General features: G+C 38.1%; 1 protein-coding gene and 2 long non-coding RNA genes across 3 annotated transcripts in view; 1 reads left to right on the plus strand and 2 right to left on the minus strand.

The window, feature by feature from the left end:
- The window catches only part of LOC135210118 (uncharacterized), a 59,425-nt gene that overhangs the window by 33,127 nt on the left and 3,798 nt on the right, over nt 1-22,500 (minus strand). The window lies entirely within an intron of this gene.
- LOC135210516 (uncharacterized) lies at nt 335-2,529 on the minus strand. The gene is made up of 3 exons (XR_010313520.1): nt 1,931-2,529; nt 776-897; nt 335-500 (listed from the first exon to the last, which is right to left on the minus strand). It is a non-coding gene; the product is annotated as an uncharacterized LOC135210516 (long non-coding RNA).
- Nucleotides 19,931-22,500, plus strand: part of LOC135210112 (vascular endothelial growth factor receptor kdr-like) — a 306,237-nt gene continuing 303,667 nt past the window's right edge. The window contains exon 1 of the mRNA XM_064242922.1: nt 19,931-20,075. Coding sequence (XP_064098992.1) covers nt 19,995-20,075 — 81 coding nt within the window. The 5' untranslated portion in view covers nt 19,931-19,994. The remainder of the gene's footprint in view (nt 20,076-22,500) is intronic.

Raw genomic sequence — 22,500 nt, forward strand, 5'->3', positions numbered from 1 at the left:
ATCTTTCAAAGGAAAGGCCAGGCCGCACCAGTTGGGTAGAATTTGCTGGAATGTTAGGCGGCAGCCTGCCCTACCCAAGAAAGTCCTCGGGTTCAGAAATATTTGGGTTCCAGCCTTTTTTACGACTTGTGTGTATTAATTAGCAGCACCCTGGCCTTTCATTTGAGCGACTAAGGTTTAATCCCAAAGTAAGTAAAAAAATTATTTCTGTGAAACACATGCCCGTGTGTTGACTAGTTCTATGCTTATATGTAGAGAGAGAGAGAGAGAGAGAGAGAGAGAGAGAGAGAGAGAGAGAGAGAGAGAGAGAGAGAGAGAGAGAGAGAGAGAGAGAACTTACCTTGCACAAATAGAGTGAGAAATCCCCTTACAGATCTGCCCCCCCTTTCAGTCTCGCATACATAATGTCCAGTGTGGATTGTGGGATCTAGGTGGGGGATCATTATCATCTGGTTGTTCTCCCTGAATTCACCGAAATTACTGGGAAGAGGCTGACCATCCTGTTGAGAATTTGAATCACTTGGGTAAACTTTTTATCTGGTTCGTTTTGTCTACTACAATGACAACAACAATAAAACTGTAGTCATCTACAAGAGGGAAAAAATAAGTTTTTCATAGTTAGAAAAACTTAATATCCTTGTAATAACCTTCTGTAACAAAGCATGCATGAAAAATAGACTGAATATTACAAATTCCAGTTACATTCACACAAACATATAGACAGTATGAGTGACAGAGCAGAGTTCAGGGTTGAAGAATACATAACAAAACAAACTTTTGTCCAGGTGATGTCTTTGGGAGGTGGGTCGAAGTAGGAGCAATCGAAAGTGAAAGCATCTCCGACCATCGTAACTTTCCTGTAGTCTTTTAGCAGCATGTTTCTTCTTTCCTTGATAACTACAAAGATACAATATTCTTATAATATGGAACAGGTGGGCAAACACGAGGTACTATCGTGCATAAAAGTCCGCTCCCTCAGTTATCCAGAGAACGAACGCGAATCCGCGACTATGAAACACCGAAGCAGTTGAACAAATAACTCATGGAAGACCCAACAGATGTCGTGCCGAAATTGAATATGGGAACAGGAAGGAGGAGTGGGAAGCAGGTATGTTTCTTGACTTCCTGAGTAATTTTATTCTCAAATATTTATTTCGCATATTTCCTAAACAGCACATTTTACACTTAAACCCAGTATCGTCACCAAAAGAAACTTTACAATCACTTTCTTAACAATATTAGAATATGGAGACTTTCCTCTCTACTGAAGAAAAAATATCTGCTTCCCACTCCTCCTTCCTGTTCCCATATGCAATTACGGCGCTACATCTGTTGGGTCTTCCATTAGTTTATGCAATTACGGCACTACATCTGTTGGGTCTTCCATTAGTTTATGCAATTACGGCGCTACATCTGTTGGGTCTTCCATTAGTTACTTGTTCAACTGCTTCGGTGTTTCATAGTCGGGTATTCGCGTTCAATCTCTGGATGGCTGAGGGAGCGGACTTATGAGCGATAGCACTTTTGTACTATGTGTACAAAGTAAGTGATATCACCTGGAAATTGCTGCTTTTGTGGAACAGTGATTGTTGCTAAATCAAAAAGAACATCAAGTGCTCCCTTTTTCTCCTCAAAGAGGAAGGGGTGTGTTATATACTATCTATTTGTACTACATGGTGGGAAGACATCAAAGAGTATCTAATACATTTTTTTTATGGCTAGTTTAAGCATTATCCCGTGTACAGCAAAATCAACTGGGATTATTGATAATCGCACAACGAGTATTATGACCCTCGGTTAAATGGTTTTGATGAAAGTGAAGGAAAAATGAAAAGGATAATTGCCACATTAGTATTACAGCAGCGTAATGATTGCAATTGATTGCACTGTGTACAAGGTAAACCAACAGTTATTTATGGATTATTCTCACCATCGATGTAAATGGTTCTCGGTTTTCTATTAAATGTTTTGTAAAAGTTTTCGCTTTTTATTGAAAGTGTTTTGGGCCCACCTCCAAGGCATTTGTATCTCCCCTGATGACTTCTGCTGGCGTTTGCAACGTCAAAGGTACCAATATGGTTATGATGAGATGAATCAAATGTAGCAAATTCCTTTCCTTCTGTAAACAGAATAATCTGGCAACATTATCTTCGTCATAAATAAATATATAATCAATAATGAAAAATTATTTTAACAGTTATAAAATTGGTTGCATGGGAAAAAATTTAAGATTTGATAAGTATATGATAGGCTATTTCCCTTTGGCGTAATGTAATTCTAATGGGTCATTACATAGACATAGATTCCAGTCTTGATCCATCAAGTTACATGTAACATTTAGGACAAGCCAGTCTCTCTTCTTATCCTGGAATCACACACACACACACACACACACACAAACGAAAAAAAAAATCTTTGTTCTTAAAAGACTGTGCCCAACACATTTTCTCCAACAGGCGATCAGATACTGTAGAGAATCCCACTGTCGGAAATTTAGCAAACCCCAGAAACTAATGCGTAATATTTCCCGTAAACTCTACCTCAGGACTTCTTTAGCCCTCCTCGTTATTAATTTAGCAACTTGTAAAAGAAAAAAAAAGAAGCAGAATTATAGAAAATCTAGAAGAAACAAAGTAGGGAAGATGATGATGAAGTGAAATATAGAGTGGGAAGCAACCCACAACCTTACTTGAAAAAATCGAGTCAAGATGAGGTTATCCTCATCATGAAAGCCAGGATAAATATTTTAGATATAAAATCAAGCCCGAAAGGAAAGTACATAGATGAAGTTTATGCTCTTTGTAAAAAGCACATTACGGGGCATTTTTTTCACGTGTAAAAGAATTGGACGAATTCAAAAGCCAGGAATTACCTCTTGGTATATCAAAGATACCCTGGCACATTTGTTATATGAGAAGGACATAGTCTGCGTGACAATTGTCATTCTTTGCGTTTAAGTACTACTAATATAACGCCCTTAATTAAAAATAATATTCATATGCGCAATCACTGTCTCTTTTGATATTAAGTAAGCGTGTCATAGTAATGATGATATTTCACCATTTTGGCAATACTGTTGCATCCGGGACGCATATTCACCGTGTTATGGTTCGGCCAGACGAGTGAGAACGGGTGGGTGCCCGCTCACAATTTTATGGGCAATTCAAACAAACTAGCACATATCACGCCATGCCCATATGCCCTGTGTGCATTTACATTTATTGTGGTATTTATTGCGTATTATTTACTATACTAAATATTGTGCATATATTTGGTATATTATGCGATTTTAATACCTACAAATAATTTTCATTTTTTGTGTACTCATTTCTTATTTATTGTAAAAAATCATATTTATTATGTATTATCTATTGTGCTTTTATTTCTTATTTTTTATGATAAATACTGTGCATATGTAATAATTACATTAAATAATACAGATAAATTACATATCTGTAAATAGAACCCACGACCTAAGGGGTCATTGGTGAATTAGGAGCGTCCTACGTGACCATGTGAAACTGGACCACGCTGTGCAATGCTGGTTTGCATTTGGACATATCATCATTTATGTAGTTTGTAAACAGTTCACAACACCTTCCATGGGAAGCGGTTGACCTGTTAACACGCAGCGGAAACTCATGACTTCCGAGCCGGCGGACTACGTATTCATTTTATATGTAAATCGCTGAGATAGCTAGTGTTCCGCTATCGACACGATGCTCATATATTGTTAGTTCTCTTCTAGTTACTCAACGGATCGGTTGTCTGACCAAACCATCTCTCTACTCCAGTGAAGAAGCTAAGAAATAAAGCTGTTAAGTTTAAAGCATCATCCGTTTGAGTCATCTCCCTTATTCTAAAGAAGAATCAACTCTACTAGATTCACGCAGACGAGAAGAGAAGTAGAACCCACAATGCTTACGAATAACAGTCGTAAGAAAAGACATACAATCTGTCGCTGTCTAACACCATTATACTAAGTGGACAAGCGGGAGATAAGAAAATGGTGGCAGCTCAAATCTACATACACAAGAACCATATACGTCTACCGAAGAAATATATAATCGAATCCCAGCTATAAATAAAAAATAATCTGAGGAAATGGGATCTTCAATCAACATGCAACTGTAAACATCTTATGAATACAAAGATATGTCATAACATCGAGACGAATTCGAGAATCAACATCGACGTTTAAGTGAACGACTATCATCACATATCACCAAGAATCAAAACCGGACGCGAAGCAGCATCGGACATCAACGGGAAGGAAGCAACCAACATAGAAAACAACGCGCGATCACAAGCAAGGACGAAGAGATTAGGTCAAGAGGAAGCAATGCGAAAGAGAGAGAGAGAAGCTGTGACGTCATCACGACACCACCACTTCCACCTGCAACGAGAGAGAGAGAGAGAGAGGCTGTGACGTCATCGGAACGTCAACATTCTTTCCGCATATATACCAAAGCTAAGTACATTCTTTATCCATTCAGGTTTTTTCAGTGAAGTGTTGTACATCAAGAGTCGATCGTCCAGTATTCCTGGGGTGAGTTATCAGCAATCTTAATCTTCATTCATTACAGGAATCAATCTTCAACTACGAGTTCTCGCCCACAGATTCTTTTTTTTCTCGTTGTTGCTAATCGCTTTTTCTTCCAGGAGTTCTCCGGAAAATATCTTTATCACATTATCCGTATAAATATTATCTTTTTTGGGGGATTTTCCTATTATTTGCAACACATTTTTATTTTATATTGCATATGCGTTTACGTAGTGGTCGTGTGTACTCTTATAGATATTTTGATAGGATCGCAAGGAGTAGGAGTGATAAGAAAAAAGTAAAAGTTAACATGGCAACTACTGTGGCTGGTTCTTCCGCACCGGGTAACCCCAATGTAGTCACTCTCGTTAGTGCGAGGTCAGCAATAGTCCCTTTTCGAGGTCGGGTCAATGGGTTCCTGCCTCAAAACGTTGAGGCATGGATCTCATCTGTAGACGCTCATTTAAATGCAAAAGGCATCACAGACCCATCTGTACAATTACAGAAAGCCAAAAGCTTCATAGACTTTGCTAAAGGAGACGCAAGTGCATATCTTAGAGGAGTCTCTTTCCAAGAAGCGGTTACACGGGACGATTTCAAAGTTAGGTTACGTGCTGTATATGGTGGTGAAGAGGCTTTAGACGTAGTGCTGGCTTTAAGGAACATCCTTAACCAAGCCTCTATGACTCAGCTTAATGTTGTAGAACGGGCGGCGGTCATTGCCGACTGGCTAAATGAATACCAAGTTAATTTAAGTAACTCTGCATGGGGTACAAGATCCAGTATCGCCGTGAAAGATTTCATACGTTTGATTTATCTCACGTGTATGACAGTCATGTTGCCTGAAGCTTTAGTGCGGTGTTTTGACAAAAAGCTACAGCCCAACAGTACGGAACTAGATGTGTATAAATAGATAAAAAAACACATGTCTAAATGTACTGACCTTGATCCCTTGTTTACTCAAGTTTTTGCAAAAATTGAAAATAAACCACAACAAGTAAACGTGTTCAATAATAATCAAGCTGCAGGGATGATTTGTTACAACTGTAAAAGACCAGGTCACATGATTTCAGACTGTCGGACGCGATTTGTTCTATTCATAACAGTTCCACTCATTCATATAATCGGTGCTTCTCACGGAATCAACAGCAGAATCCTAAAAACACGCAAAAAGTTGCCAATGAAAACAAAAAGAAGCATCCTCAGTACTTTAAAAAGAAGCAGGCGAACAGTAATGCTGTTCAAACAAATCGTACTTCAAGTAACTCTGTTCCTGGGCCGTCTAGCCAGAACTCGCAAGGTCAGACAAATTTTCTGAGTGTGCAAAACAAAGCACATACCACTTAGTAAGCTCCACGGGGGGAGAGGATGATGTTGGGTCATTCATATCAACATCTTTTGTATCAAATAATCAATTTAATCATTTACCAGATCATTGTGAGGCAATCGATTTTCCTATGAAACACACGGCCGAATCCAAAAAATCAGTGCAGGTTCCCGTAGATTTGCAACAAATTCACGCAATTATAAGCCAAGATGAGTTACGCCCAACCTTACACGCAGTAAATTTAGAACACAAGTCATTTACATTATTTTTTTATTCTGGTAGTCCACGTAATATCATGGATTTGCGGACTCATCATTTGCTTTTTTCGAACTTCCCTATAGAGAAGTCTGGAGTAAGACTTTTGGGTATAGGAAATAATGAATTAAATGTGGTAGGAGTAACTCATGTTCAGTACAAGGTCTGTAAGCGCACGTTTTCCGATACCTTTATCGTTGTACAAAACATTGATATGTATCCCGCTGTAATTATAGGATACCCGTCTATGGGCACTCAAAACATTACCTTAGCCCCTGCAAAACACGGCGTGTATATCAAAGGAAAATTCTATAAGTCTTCTAACACCTTAAAATCAGTTTTAGATAATAAGGAGACAACAAATAGAATAGTAACATACGTTGAAGAACCAATCACTTGTCTCATGAATCAAGAAATAATCCATGCGACCCAACAGAATTCTCGCTCATCCGTAATATCAGCTTGCACGCAAACTCTTGAGCCGAACGTAACTTCGAACATATTAGTGCGTGTAAAGAAAACCTTGCCGGGATCTGAAATGTTAATCCTTTCCGACACTCTGAAAACTCGCGGATTATCCGTCACACAAGCCATTTATACAGTCGGCTCACAACAACAATGTAACATCGAAGTCTGTAATCATTTGAATACCGCATTAGTAATTCACAAAAATCAACATATCTTGGATGTGGAAGTTTATAAACATCGCATTCTTACCGTAGCTGAGATCAATCACGCTCAATCAGTTGCGGATGAATCCCTTTTGCAATCTATAAAAAATAAAATCAATAAGGACATTCAAGAAGAAGAAATTCAGCAGAAATTTCTTGATCTTTTAACTAAATATCATAATGTTTTTTCCACTACGGATGGATCCTTAGGAAAAACGGATGTCATAGAACACCAAATAAGGTTAAAAGACAAGCAGAAAGTTATCTATGTACCTTCGTACAGACTCCCTATGAAATTCCAGAATGAGATAAATGAGGAAGTAGGTAAAATGCTAAAGGAAGGAGTCATTAGGAAATCAAACAGCCCTTATAATTTTCCGTTAATAGTTGTACCGAAAAAGATCGAACTTGGCGTATCTGCGTAGACTTCCGTCGCTTAAATGAGGAAACGATCCCTGACCGATTCCTAGTGCCATGTACTGACAATATTCTATCTTTACTAGGTCAGAACAAATATTTTACCAGTTTGGACTTACTCAAAGGTTTCCACCAGATACCGTTGGAAAAGGAGAGTATCCCATACACTGCCTTCAGCACAGCCAGGGGACATTATGAATTTTTGCGTATGCCTTTTGGTTTACGTTGTGCTCCCATAACTTTTACTAGAATGATCAACATAGTGTTTGGAGACTTGTTAGGGGATATCCTACATGCCTATATGGACGACCTTGTAATCTTTTCTAACACCTTAGAAAAACATCTATGTAAATTAGAGCTAGTGCTACAAAGACTAAGGCAGCATAACCTAAGGGTAAAGGTAAGTAAGTGTGAATTTTTCAAAACAGAACTAGTCTATTTAGGTTTCACGGTGTCTAGTCAAGGTCTTAAAGTAGTCCATGATAAGGTATCGGCTATCCATAACTTTCCGATACCTACTAACGTCAAGGGAATACAGCAATTTCTAGGGTGTATCGGGTACTACAGGTGTTTCATACGCAACTACTCAATCATAGCCGCTCCCCTAACTGATCTTATAAAGAAGGGCGTAGATTTCATATGTTCTGAGAAACATCAACAGGCGTTTGATACATTGAAAGATGAAACTGTGTATTTCCCCTATCTTAAAATTTCTTGACTTCGGTAAGGAATTCTTTATCGCAACAGACGCCTCAGACCTATGAGTAGATGGGGTATTGCTTCAGCAATATGACAAACAGTTTTTCCCTATAGCTTTTTATTCATGTAAGCTGAGACCTTCCGAAAGTAAATATGTAGTAATAGACAAGGAAGGGCTCGCTATTGTTAATTCACTAGTGCATTTTAAGTTCATAATATACGGTTATCCCGTCAAGGTTCTCACTGATCATAAGCCCCTAACCGACTTCTTTAAAGGCTTTAGTCACAGCCCCAAACGAACTCGGTGGCATATGATCATCCAAGACTTTGGCGTGAGGATCGGCTATTTACCTGGGAAAGCAAATATCATTGCTGACGCATTATCACGCAACCCCACGTCATCTTGTACGGAGCCATTAACTGAATTAATAGATATATCAACATCCATGCTTATTGTTAAAACTATATCTGAACAGGAAGATCTGGGCTGGAGTGCTGAACTATTACAGACGGAACATAGATAAGATCAGCAATTAGAAAAAATCATAAACGCTTTAAACGGAAATCCTAAGGAAAAGGAATATATAAAGTATAAGCAGCAGAATTATATAATCAAGGATAATATCCTGTGTAGATCCGTGACGAGGAAAACCCGCAACACACCACAGGTGGTGGTACCGATTTCACTTATACCCACTGTCTTAAATTGGTTGCATGCAAATCCATTGCATGGCCACCCGGGTTTCTCCATCATGTCACAGAGAGCCAAATCCTTATTTTATTGGCATACGATGCTTACAGATATAAAAAAGCACATAGCTAATTGTCGCACTTGTCAAGAACACAAAGGGCACACGAAGACACCTGTCATCCTAGGGGCTTATCCCGTGCCCAATCAACCCTTTCAAAGAGTACACTTAGATTTATTAACAGGGTTTTACGAGTCAGACAGAGGAAATAAGCACCTCCTAGTAATCATAGATGCCTTGACTCGATATACCGAACTGATAGCGCTTAAAACTAAAACCGCAGTCGAGTGCGCTAGGAAGTTTTACGAGTGCTACATTTGTAAACATGGAATTCCACACATGATCATATCCGACTCTGGCAGAGAGTTCAATAATCACTTCCTTAACTCATTGTGTGAATTCCTTTGCATAAAGAAAGTCAATAGGCCCATGATCTACCACCCAGAGTAACGGGCTAGTGGAAAGAGCAAATCGTAAGGTTTTAAACATTTTAAGGGTCGCCTTAGGGGGGATGGACCCCAACTGGGACATTGCCATATCTGCGGTACTAAGCACTCTTAATCACTCATATCATGTATCTATTAAAATGTCGCCGCACGAGGCACTGTACGGTACCCCAGCTAGAACGCCTTTCCATGTATTAACGCCTACAACCAATTTATCAAATCCTCTAAAGGATGTTATGGATGCAAGCATAAGTCGTTATAATATACTTCGTAAGAATCTAGAAGAATCACAAATCATAATGAAAAGAAATCATGATGGTAAGCCAACTAAAACATATGCCGTGGGCGATACGGTATACATACAAGTATACGTACGCAAAGGAATAAACTACAAACTGACACCTAAGTTTGAAGGCCCGTTTAACATTTTAGAAATATTAACGGCCAATAGATTTAGGGTTCAAAACGTATCCCAACCCACTGATATTCAGGAATCGTTCCATTGGCGCACGCATCAGAAATTAAAAGAAGGGTAGAAGGAAGTGAGGGAAATTTTTGTATCTATGAAACTTGTATAATAACTTATTATATATATATATATATATATATATATATATATATATATATATATATATATATATATTATATATATATTTGTATGTAAACATTTTTCTTTAACATGAGTTATTACATATATTTTACTCATTGCAGGTTTCCAAAATGAATCTGTTATTGTTAGGAGTGATATTGTTTGTTCAGACATCTTTGTCGTGTGGGAAGAGCGCTAAAACAAAAAAATTAGATTTTACTCATGGCACTAATGTAGAAAGAACAGAAGACGTTTTCATTACCGCAAGCAATATAGTCATAGAAGTTGATATGCAGGCGATCTTTCTTCCTGAGGATGACGTCAATTACCTTAACCAAAGAGTGACCTGTTGAGGTTTGCTGTTTCGTTAAATGAAATGCACCAACGTCATTTTCATGCTAACTCAGAGGGTTCGCTAGCTCAAACAATCAGCGTCGCGGAAATGTTATCATACGACTTGCAGAATAAAACCGCCGAGGCAGAAGATCTGGCTCGAGATCTGCTGATGTGGACTGTGAGGCACAATAATCTCGAACGTCGCAACCCGCTTATCTTTGCTGGATTAAACATCTTTGGATCTGTTGCAAGTTTAGGCTTAGGAATTTCAAATCGCCTTAAAATAAATGATCAAAATAAGAGAATTGTGTTTTGCAACATAAAACCGAATTAGCTTTGTCCGAACTGCGTAACCAGTTATCCTCAATCAATCAAATAATGAGTTTGGTGAATGAACATTCTAGTAATATCGATCAGATTATGGAAGTACAACACTTGCTGGCTACGTTAGCTTATTATAGTTCGAAAATAGATCATATCCGTACCAAAATATCACATTTTATTGAGAAATCAAAGGACTATGTAGAAGCTATTACGCTAGCAACAAAGGGTGTTTTATCCCCACATCTTTTGCCTATTAAAGATCTGACTTTAACTTTGGAGAACGGAGGGGAGAAACTAGGTTATAGTCCTTTGTTAGAAGCCCATAAGATAGAGTTTTATTATAGCTTGATATCGGTAAGCGTTGAAAATTACAGGATCATGATTACCATTCCCTTTGATTCTTCTGATGCCTGGCAAGCATACAAAATAGCACCGTTCCCAACTTTCATGACGAATAACTCAAGTCCAGTAATATCCAATTTGACGGGACACGTATTGATTTCCCCTGATAGGGAATCATATACAGTCATTAAAGACTTAGATAAATTCACTCACTGTTCAGAAGCCATGAATAATAAAGTTTGTACAGCTGACTCTTTTGAATTCCATCCTATATCAATGGATTCATGTGAGTTAGGCATAGTGCTAAACGGTTCTCTCTCCCATACACATGAAGGTTGTCTGAAAAAACTTTATCCTTTTGATGGTAATAAGTTCAATTACAGACTGAACAACGGCTCGTGGATCCGATACGACAAGGAAGGCTTTGAAGTGGCATGTCCGGACGGGACCACAGCCCACTCCCAGGTCTTCGGCACAGCCGACGGATGTACCGGGACGTCTACGAACTACACGGTCCAAGGGGTTAACACTATAATTCATGAACGTGCATTTTTTGCCAACTTTACTTGGGCGACTACAGTTATCCCATCACTACCTCTCCCATACAACGTGAAGGTGGCTCATCGTTTGACGCAACTGGCTGAGATGGACCACACGTCACCGACTTATGCAGGAGGAGAAATCTTCGTTTCTACGTGCTGCTAGCCGTGTTTTGTGTTACGGTAATTATTATTATCACCGTTAACATCTTTGCTTGGCGTAGGTTGAGGCGAACACAGATGGATCTTCAAAGGAACGTTCTGCCGCGTCCAGACGACACTCCTATTGCGTTAAAAGCTTTTACGTTCAGAGCCATCTGAAACTGGCCATTTCACCTGACTCCGAGGAAAATTGTCTGGAATTGTGTTATGTGTGAAAAGCAGTCTGTATGCTGGCAATATGTAGGACAAGAGACTCCAAGCCTTTGCATTTATATTTTTTTTTTAAATATATGAACAGTTAAAAGTATCTTTCGGGCACCTAATAAAATATTGAAGCCCTATATATTAAACTGTTGGTGCTTGTACGTACCAGGAATCTATATCTTGTGCACAATCATATGTTATCTTTATATCTTTACAAAGAGTAACAAATACTCTTGAACAGTTATCCATGATCATGTTATGTATCTTTACAGGGAAACAACTATTCTTAATCGGGTTACCTATTACTATAATCTTCATGTATACATGTTAACCTTTTAATTTTTTGGTACCTAATAATCATTATTTACATTATACCATATATATATCAAACATGGATCTATATTTTCCATGTCCAAAAAGTGTATGTAAAAGAACCTTTTATGCACTTAATCACTTGTTTATGGTTATGACTAAATATATGTTACGGGCACACTCCTAAAAAACCATGTTTAACGTAACTTTTGTTATTCAAGGCTTGAATGGTAGCTGTCCGAGCCTAATGTAATAATTACATTAAATAATACAGATAAATTACATATCTGTAAATAGAACCCACGAACTAAGGGGTCATTGGTGAATTAGGAGCGTCCTACGTGACCATGTGAAACTGGACCACGCTGTGCAATGCCTGGTTTGCATTTGGACATATCATCATTTATGTAGTTTGTAAACAGCTCACAACACCTTCCATGGGAAGCGGTTGACCTGTTAACCCGCAGCGGAAACTCATGACTTCCGAGCCGGCGGACTACGTATTCATTTTATATGTAAATCGCTGAGATAGCCAGTGTTCCGCTATCGACACGATGCTCATATATTGTTAGTTCTTTTCTAGTTACTCAACGGATCAGTTGTCCGACCAAACCATCTCTCTACTCCAGCGATGGAGATAAGAAATAAAGCTGTTAAGTTTAAAGCATCATCCGTTTGAGTCATCTCCCTTATTCTAAAGAAGAATCAACTCTACTAGATTCACACAGACGAGAAGAGAAGTAGAACCCACAATGCTTACGAATAACAGTCGTAAGAAAAGACATACAATCTGTCGCTGTCTAACACCATTATACTAAGTGGACAAGCGGGAGATAAGACATATATTTAGTATATGATAAAAATACATTCAAACAATCACAATGTATTCATTGTTTATTTATGGCTTATTTATTATACTAAATCATGTTTATTTATTGTGTATTTATTTCTTATTTATGATGCTAAATATAGTGCACATTTCTTATTTATGATGTTAAATACAGTGCATAACTAAAACTGAGAGAAAGGATGGTGTGCTGTATGTCACAAAGACTATTATAGGCTGGCTTTTACGATGTAGCTAATAAATTAAGTTCTCAAACTATGTATCAATGACTACCATATAAGACAACCCTTACTCAAATCCACACACACAACACACACACACACACACACACACACACACCAAATTAGGAAAAGTGTACACAGACAGAGCGACCGCCAAAATTTCTGACTCATGCACAGTAAGGAATTCCCAATTCAAAAACTCTCTGCTTATATAACAACTGTTCTAAGTTTACTGGATGCCTTAATGGGCACTTCCATGTGATTTAGCATTGGCCACGTTTTGCGCCGCTACGTGTGATGATAAACTTCGTGGCTGTTCCAACTTGCGGTTTGCTATGCTGCTTGATCGCCGCCCTTTTGCAAGAGGGTCTGTGCCTCTTGGATTCCCTGGTCCTCTTCTTGATATGGAGGTTGGCTGGCACAGAATTTTACCTCTGCCAGCTCCCGTGTTACAGGTGCCACTCCCCAAGTTATATGGTAGACTTTTCTGCTGGTTTTCACTTCTCACTTGGTTTAATTGTCTGACAGCTGTTCTGATGTTTGTTGCTGTTTCACTGTTGCTATACTTCTCTATTACATTTTGGAATGCAGCAACTAACTCGCTGTCGTCTGTCTGCACACTGCTGCGGATCTTCATGAGGATTATCGTCCTCTTTAGTGAACAGCTTTTCCTGTGCTAGGTCAGAGCCCTGTGCGCTGCCCTGTTGTTCCCAAGCATTTGGAAAAGTGGAGTCACTTCGGAGGATTAGGAATATTGCAGAAGACTTGGTTGTTCAGTTGGTTTCACTCCTCCAGGCTGTTGAAGAATATGCTATCCAGCTGGATGAAAGTACCGATATAGCTAATTGTGCAATACTCCTGGTTTATTTGCGCTATCCATGGGAAGATGGCCTCTTGGAGGATAATATATTGTGCTGCTTGACCTTACCTACACACACAAGAGGGCCAGAGATCTAAAGAGTTTTGAATGACTGTGTAACTGGAAAATATAAATTGAACTGGGCAAACTGCATGGGCGTCACCACAGATGGAGCAGCAAATATGAAAGGAAAAAATAGTGGTGTTGTGAGCAAGATATCAGAGGCTGCAGGTAATTATGTAACTTAGAATCATTGTGAAGCTTTGGCTGCAAAAGGAATCCCTGTTAGTTTGAAAAATGTTGTAAATGAAGCTGTAAAACTTGTCAATCTTATCAAATGAAGTTCATTGAATAGCCGTTTGTTCGAACAACTTTGCTGTGTTGTACCATACTAAAGTTAGGTGGATATCCCGAGGAAGAGTTCTAACCAGGACATATGAATTAAGGATGGAGATACTTATATTCGTAATTGAAAAGAAGTCTCCAATGGCAGAGCTATATATCGAGGATGAATGGCTTGCACAGCTATCATATTTAGCAGACATTTTCTCTAAGCTCAACGAACTTAATCTAAAACTACAAGGAACAGAGATTGATTTATTCAAACACACCAAGGAAATCACTAAAGATTTGGCAAGAAAGGGTTAAAACAGACCAACCTGTTTACTATGTGTTCCCTACACTTTTACCCATATTCAGGAAAAACATTTAAATCAAGAATGTATGCAAAAAAAAAAAAAAAAAGAGGCATAGACCTACACCTTCAGTTTCTGTCAGCCAGCTTTGAGCAGTATTTTCCAGAAGAATAAACTATATATTCATTTAAAAGAAATGTATTTGGGAACCCAGATTCAGTTGTGGAATTAAACTTAGCACCTGGTAAGGAAGAAGAGTTAGTATAGCTAAGTAGTTATAAGTCCTTAAGAATGAGGCACAAGACATCAACATTGTCTTCTTTTTGGCCAAGCCTTTCCAAGGACTATCCCAACTTGGGTAAAGAAAGTGTCATTCTCTTGCTAGGTTAAGTATATCTTAGTTTTACCAGACCACTGAGCTGATTAACAACTCTCCTAGGGCTAGCCTGAAGAATTAGATATTTTTAAGTGGCTAGGAACCAATTGGTCACCTAGCAACGGGACCTACAGCTTATTGTGGGATTCGAACCACACTATATCAAGAAAAGAATTTCTATCATCAGAAATAAATTCCTCTGATTCCATGTTGGCTGAGCCGGGATTCGAACTTCGGACCATCGGATTAGCAGCCGAGCGCAAAAACCACTCGTCCAGCGAGGAACTCATTCTCTTGCTACCTGTTAGAACCACATATAAGTGTGAGGGTGGTTTCTGTCTTAATTAAGTTAAAAGTCAAAGGAGAGAAATCGCCATGATGCCACCATTGATATGTGTGTCGCCCGATCTTGCTGCAAGCCAAACTGGTCCAGGATAACAACAAAGAAGCAAGCCCACCCGGGTCACTAAATAGGTAAGCCTAATTGCAAATGAGTGGAAATTATTCGGTTTGCATACACACAAGCACAATATATATATATATATATATATATATATATATATATATATATATATATATATATATTATATATATATATATATATATATATATATATATATTAATATATATATTTACTTTTGAAGCCCGGCCTTAAGGGCCCAAATACGTAAAGGAAAATATTTGAGGGAAAATGCAGAATAAATTACTTGAAATTTACAAGAGGCCGTTTAATGGCCTGGAGAAAGAGTAAATGCAGCTTGTCCGCACAGGGAACAATATTATCTCTGACAAGGGGATAGCTGGCCTAAAATGAGATCACGTAAAAGCTGGTTTTCAAAATTATTCATATTATCTTGTGGTAATGCAGCACTTGCGGGCGCGAAGACTTGGACACGTGACTCGGCAAATCTGGAAGGAATCCCAGATTAGACACAAAATAATTAAAGATTTCTTGCACAAGTTATAGTTACTCACTTTGTCTAACACACTGGGGAGGAATTCTTAGTGTTAAATGAAATATTCATTGATTTCATTTGTCTGGGGCGATCACATAAGGGAGGCATGTGGCCACGAGGCAGTGAAAAGGAACAAAGGAATTTTCATTTGAGAATTAGGAGTTTGAATTTTGAAAATGGGGAGTAGTTATGACACTAGGAGGGAAAGAACTGGCAATATGACTGATTCACAATACGTACCTGGATGCCATAGTAAGTGGACCTTTGTAGAAAGTGGTATCGGCTTTGTCTCAGGTCTGGGCGTGCCAGTAGCGCCGTGGGAAGCCTAATGGAAGGCTGCTGGCTGGGGACATCCGTCTGAGGTCACGACTGGAGGCGACTGAGAGCGACTGCATGGGTTAAGCATGGATGTTAGGGGTCAGCTTATCCCCCCTTTCCAGCGGCATTCCTGGAAACAGAGCATATCGCCAGCAAGAAGTTCAAAGGATAAAAGATCTTAGTAGTAGGCCTACGAAATACATAGCTACCTACACCCTCCCTTTTGGGATACGTCCCTAAGGCTGACAAGAGTCTTTATTTCCCCCTTCCCGCAACCACGGCTGGCCTGCTTTGGGTTCCCGCCTAAAATCAGCTGATATTAGGGTAAATTGCTGGGTAGACGAGGAGATCAATAAATGTAACAGCTAACAGCTCCCCCTGTTAAGAAGGCATTCACTCCCTTTCGGGCGTGAAGGCCTTGGCTAAATAAGTTGATCGTCTCAACTACCCAGTTCTCCTACTCTAACTGAGGTTTTTAGAGCAGCGATACTGCTAACTACAGTGGCCTACCTAACTTATAGGTGGAGATGCTAAGTTTATGAACTCTGAATTAATGTAGTCTAGCCTAAGTGAGAACTACGGGTCGTCTGTGACGACAGTCTAGTCTATCCCTATGAAAGGTTACTTTGAAAACTCTACTTGCTACTACCCTAATGCCCTGGTACTAAATTATTAGCCTAACCTACTCATTACAGTTAAGTAGAGACGCAATCATTCCAGAGTGCGGTACGCACAGCAGTGGTTTATCGAACCTGAATTGTTAAAGTATGTAAGGTGAGGTAATGATGCATGAGGATGATGAGCAATTAGTAGTGTACCAGGATGGAAATGTAATGAGGTAATTATATTTAAGTGAGGGTTAGTGATACAAGTTCTAGGGGGTTAAATTGTTAGTCTACTGACAGAGATCAGGCTGGCTACCTTCTCTGGGTAGGTGCCAGGATCACTGCAAATGAATGTGACACTTTACCTCAGGCACAGGTGTCAAGGAGAGCATGTGGCTATTTGGTTAGTTTGTTAATTTGCTACGTCCCTTCTTCTTCTTCTTATTCCTCCAGGACTTCTTTAGCCCTCCTCGTGCCTAGCTGATACACGTTAACAGAGGATTCGCGGGGCAAATTGTTTGCTTGCCGCTTAAATTAAGCTCTGGTGCTTTCGCAGTTACAATAATAATATTTCTACTTAACACTCTTTTAAACCACTTCTAACATAATTCCTTAACGTACCTTAAGCTAACATTGGTTATAAATAATCATATTATATGAATGATATGCCTTACCGTGAGTCGTGCGTGTGTCTCCTGCTGCAAGTGTGCTTTGATTTACGCCTTGTAAAATCATTTACAGTTTTATGTTTTACAAGGGATAATTCGTTTTACAAGCTTTTTAAGCAAGCCTGGATTTGATGCCGGCAAGCAGTCGCCATTTTTACGTTTGAAGCCTGGCCTTAAGGGCCCAAATACGTAAAGGAAAATATTTGAGGGAAAATGCAGAATAAATTACTTGAAACTTACCTTAAAAGGATTTATTGTGTAAATTTACTCTAGAGGAGGTCGCCAGAAAACTCAGCTAATTACTTTACATACATTTATTTACAAGAGGCCGTTTAATGGCCTGGAGAAAGAGTAAATGCAGCTTGTCCGCACGGGGAAAAATATTATCTTTGACAAGGGGATAGCTGGTTAAAATGAGATTCACGTAATAGCTGGTTTTCAAAATTATTCATATTATCTTGCGGTAATGCAGCACTTGCGGGCACGAAGACTTGGACATGTGACTCAGCAAATTTGGAGGAAATCCCAGAGTAGACACAAAATAATTAAAGATATCTTGCTCAAGTTATAGTTACTTTGTCTAACACACTGGGGAGGAACTCTTAGTGTTAAATAAAATATTCAGTGACTTCATTTGTCTGGGACGATCACAAAAGGGAGGCATGCGGCCACGAGGCAGTGAAAAGGAACAAAGGAATGTTCATTTGAGAATTAGGAGTTTGAATTTTGAAAATGGGGAGTAGTTATGACACTAGGAGGGAAAGAACTGGCAATATGACTGATTCACAAGACGTACCTGGATGCCATAGTAAGTGGACCTTTGTAGAATGCGGCGTTGGCTTTGTCTCAGGTCTGGGCGCGCCAGTAGCGCCGTGGGAAGCCTAATGGAAGGCTGCTGGCTGGGGACATCCGTCCGAGATTACGACTGGAGGCGACTAAGAGCGACTGCATGGGTTAAGCATGGGTGTTGGGGGTCAGCTTATCCTCCTCTCCAGCGGCATTCCTGGAAACAGAGCATATCGCCAGCACGAAGTTCACAGGATAAAAGATCTTAGGAGTAGGCCTACGAAGTACCTAGCTACCTACACCCTCCCTTTTGGGATACGTCCCTAAGGCTGACAAGAGTCTTTATTTCCCCCTTCCCGCAACTACGGCTGGCCTGCTTTGGGTTCCCGCCTAAAACCAGCTGATATTTGGGTAAATGGCTGCTTTTCTAGCAATCAAAACATTTAACTAAATGCTGGGTAGACGAGGAGATCAATAAATGTAACAGTATATATATAAATATATATATATATATATATATATATATATATATATATATATATATATATATATATATATATTATATATATATATATGTATAACTGAATCACGCAAGTTAGGAACGTGATAAATCCATAAAATAAAGATAAATGTCACGAAGGAAAAATAAACGAAGGAGTCTGCAAGATCTTTCGGCATTAAAAGCCTGCTCAGTAAAGGGCTTTTAAAGCCGAAAGATCTTGCAGACTCCTTCGTTTATTTTTCCTTCGTGGCATTTATCTTTAATATATATATATATATATATATATATATATATATATATATATATATATATATATATATATATATATATATATATATATATATATATATATATATATATATATATATACAACCACACACACATTAAGCGACAAATGACCTTTAAAATCTAATTCGCTCTACCTCGGAATTAATATATTTTTCATATATGTTAATCGAGAGGTAACTTTTGGTCGATGATAAAATCGTCGGCTCCTGGGCGCGAACCATAAAACCAAGAATTCAGGACGTACAGTAAGCGCCCGCCCATTCTCACTCGTCTGGCCGAACCATATATAATACTTTTGATGAATATGCATCCGGGAATATCATTCGACCAGTAGCCAGATATTGTCCCGACTCCCGACAGCTACTTAGGGTTTTGTATCATTCCGAAAGATGACGTTGTAAGAACCCACTTCATATTGGTATTTGCTTTCGCCTACAGTTAGTGTTAAGCCAGAACTCCATAAATATACAATGATCATTGACATATTGAGGAAACAGTATAAAGCTTGGCAAGTAAATTGGACAGGATGTTCAATAAAGTATAAGGAAGGGTCTTTGAGCCTATCAGCAAGGAAACTGTGAGGGCACAGACTGTATCGTTCCTTGGAGAGAGAGAGAGAGAGAGAGAGAGTACCTGACTGACATCCTTGACATCCTAACACTTTTCACAAATTCTGGGCCACCTTCTAGCTTACGTGAAGAAAGCAGCTGTGAGCCTTTTGCTTAGGATTAAGAAGTGAAATCCTTTACCTTCATCAAACACTCCCTTGTCTGTGGGCGAGAACCGAAGCTCAACGGAATCAAAGAGAAACTTGGAGGCTGCGCAAGTCAAGGTGAAACTATCCGTCTCCTTAACGGTGGCAGTAGGAAGTTCTTGATAGGTCCTCCATTGCACAGGTGCCGTTGTGCATGTAATTGTACAACGGCTTCATTCGATCTCAAATGTTTCAGTGCAAGGAACTCTGAAGCCGCCAAAGTTGGGCATCACCAAGAATACTTTTCCAGTGGTGGGCTACAGCATGAAACTTTTCTGTCAAATCCCGGATAACAAATTCCAGTCGGAACCCACTTTCACCTGGACTCGGCTCAACAAAGATAACGTGAGTATCGAGAGCGAGAGAGCGAATGTATATATATATATATATATATATATATATATATAGTATATATATATATATATATATATATATATATATATATATATATATATACTAAGTAGATGAAGGCAGGCAGGAACATACAGGAATTTGACATTTTGACATTTATTCCGACGTTTCGCAGTATATTATTGCATCCTCAAGGAATTCTACAATAGATGCAAATAAATAATTTTTAAAACTTTTTTTAAAAAATTATAAGATTAAAAATAGTTATTATATAAGTCAATTTAAAAGACCATATTTAAAACACAATAGGTTAAGTTAAAACACAAGTTACAAAAAAAAATGGAATTGAAAATTAATCTACAAGGATTTATTATATATAATAATAATAATAATATAATAATAATAATAATAATAATAATAATAATAATAATAAAATAAATAAATAAATAAATAACTAAAGGAGAGGAGCTAACCTGCCAGAGCAAAGTCAAGAGTAAAACTGAAGGCAGAAACGAAAAGTAAACAATAAGAGGCTTTAAGAACAACAACAAAGTCAAGATAAAAAAAAGTTAAACACTGAGGACTGGGTATTTAAAACCGGAACAAGTTGTTTAATTTTCAACGTCTCTAAAATGAATAGCTCTTTATGGTTGTTGACCTGTCCAATTATAGAGAAATCTTTGTATTGGATGTTAGTTTTACATTGCAAAGAATGATTTCTTATGTTGGATGCATCTGGGTTGGATAGGCGACATCCAGTTCTATGACTAACCCCCCCTATGAGAATCGACTCGTACCCTAAGAAGACGCTTCGTGCATCCCACATAATTTCCCTCTTGGCCCAACATTCGCTAATATTTTCATGTGTTCCCTGGAGGAATCCATGCTTGATGATTGCACATTATCTTTCCGCCCCTGTTTTATGCTCGATACGTGGACGACGCTTTTGCCCTTTTCAGGCGTGAGTTTCACTCTGCGTCTTTCCTTGAATTTGCTAAGTCACGTCACCCTAACATCACGTTTACTATCGAAAAGGAGCAGGAGTGTCGTTTACCATTTTTAGACGTTTTGGTATCTAGGGATAGTAACTGTTTTAAAACCACCATTTTTAGGAAGAAAACCTTTACAGATCTGGGCTCCAATTTTTATAGTTTTTGTTTTTATAACTTTAAGTTAAATTCGGTTTATACACTTATTCATCGTGCACTATTACTCACTTCAGACTGGCAACTTTTCCATAACGAAATTACCTTCCTTTACAAATATTGTAACGATAACTGTTTCCCTACCAAGATCATTAACAAGATCATACAGAAATTACTCAGCAAAACGTTCTCTAACAGACCTTTGTATTTTAACGTTCCAAAGAAAAAATTCTACGCATCCTTTCAGTACATAAAATCTGACAACTTCCGCACAGGCTTCACTAAAATAATCAATGAACATTTTAATGCCCTTGACGTAAATTTGATTCCGAAAAACCCCCTTACAATTGGCTCCCTTTTCAGAGTAAAAGACCGACTCTGCCCTTTGATGACGTCTAATGTGGTATATAAGTATACTTGTCCCAGATGTGATATGGGAAATTATGTGGGATGCACGAAGCGTCTTCTTAGGGTACGAGTCGATTCTCATAGGGGGGTTAGTCATAGAACTGGATGTCGCCTATTCAACCCAGATGCATCCAACATAAGAAATCATTCTTTGCAATGTAAAACTAACATCCAATACAAAGATTTCTCTATAATTGGACAGGTCAACAACCATAAAGAGCTATTTATTTTAGACGTTGAAAATTAAACAACTTTTTCCGGTTTTAAATACCCAGTCCTCAGCTGTTCAACTTTTTTTATCTTGACTTTGTTGTTGTTCTTAAAGCCTCTTATTGTTTACTTTTCGTTTCTGCCTTCAGTTTTACTCTTGACTTTGCTCTGGCAGGTTAGCTCCTCTCCTTTAGTTATTTATTATTATTATTATTATTATTATTATTATTATTATTATTATTATTATTATTATTATTATTATATATTTTTTTAATAAATCCTTGTAGATTAATGTTCAATTCCATGTTTTTTTTTGTAACTTGTGTTTTAACTTAACCTATTGTGTTTTAAATATGGTCTTTTAATTGACTTATAGATAACTATTTTTAATTTTATAATTTTTTAAAAAGTTTTGAAAATTATTTTATTTACATCTATTGTAGAATTCCTTGAGGATGCAATAATGTATTGCGAAACGTCGGAATAAATGTCAAAATGTCAAATTCCTGTGTGTTCCTGCCTGCCTTCATCTACTTAGTGTGACTGTGCCGAGTGACCTCTTGCTGATTTTGGCTATATATATATATTTATATATATATATATATATATATATATATATATATAGATATATATACATATATATATATAGGTATATA

This window comes from Macrobrachium nipponense, chromosome 39 (assembly GCF_015104395.2).
Source record: "Macrobrachium nipponense isolate FS-2020 chromosome 39, ASM1510439v2, whole genome shotgun sequence".
NCBI classification, from domain to species: domain Eukaryota; kingdom Metazoa; phylum Arthropoda; class Malacostraca; order Decapoda; family Palaemonidae; genus Macrobrachium; species Macrobrachium nipponense.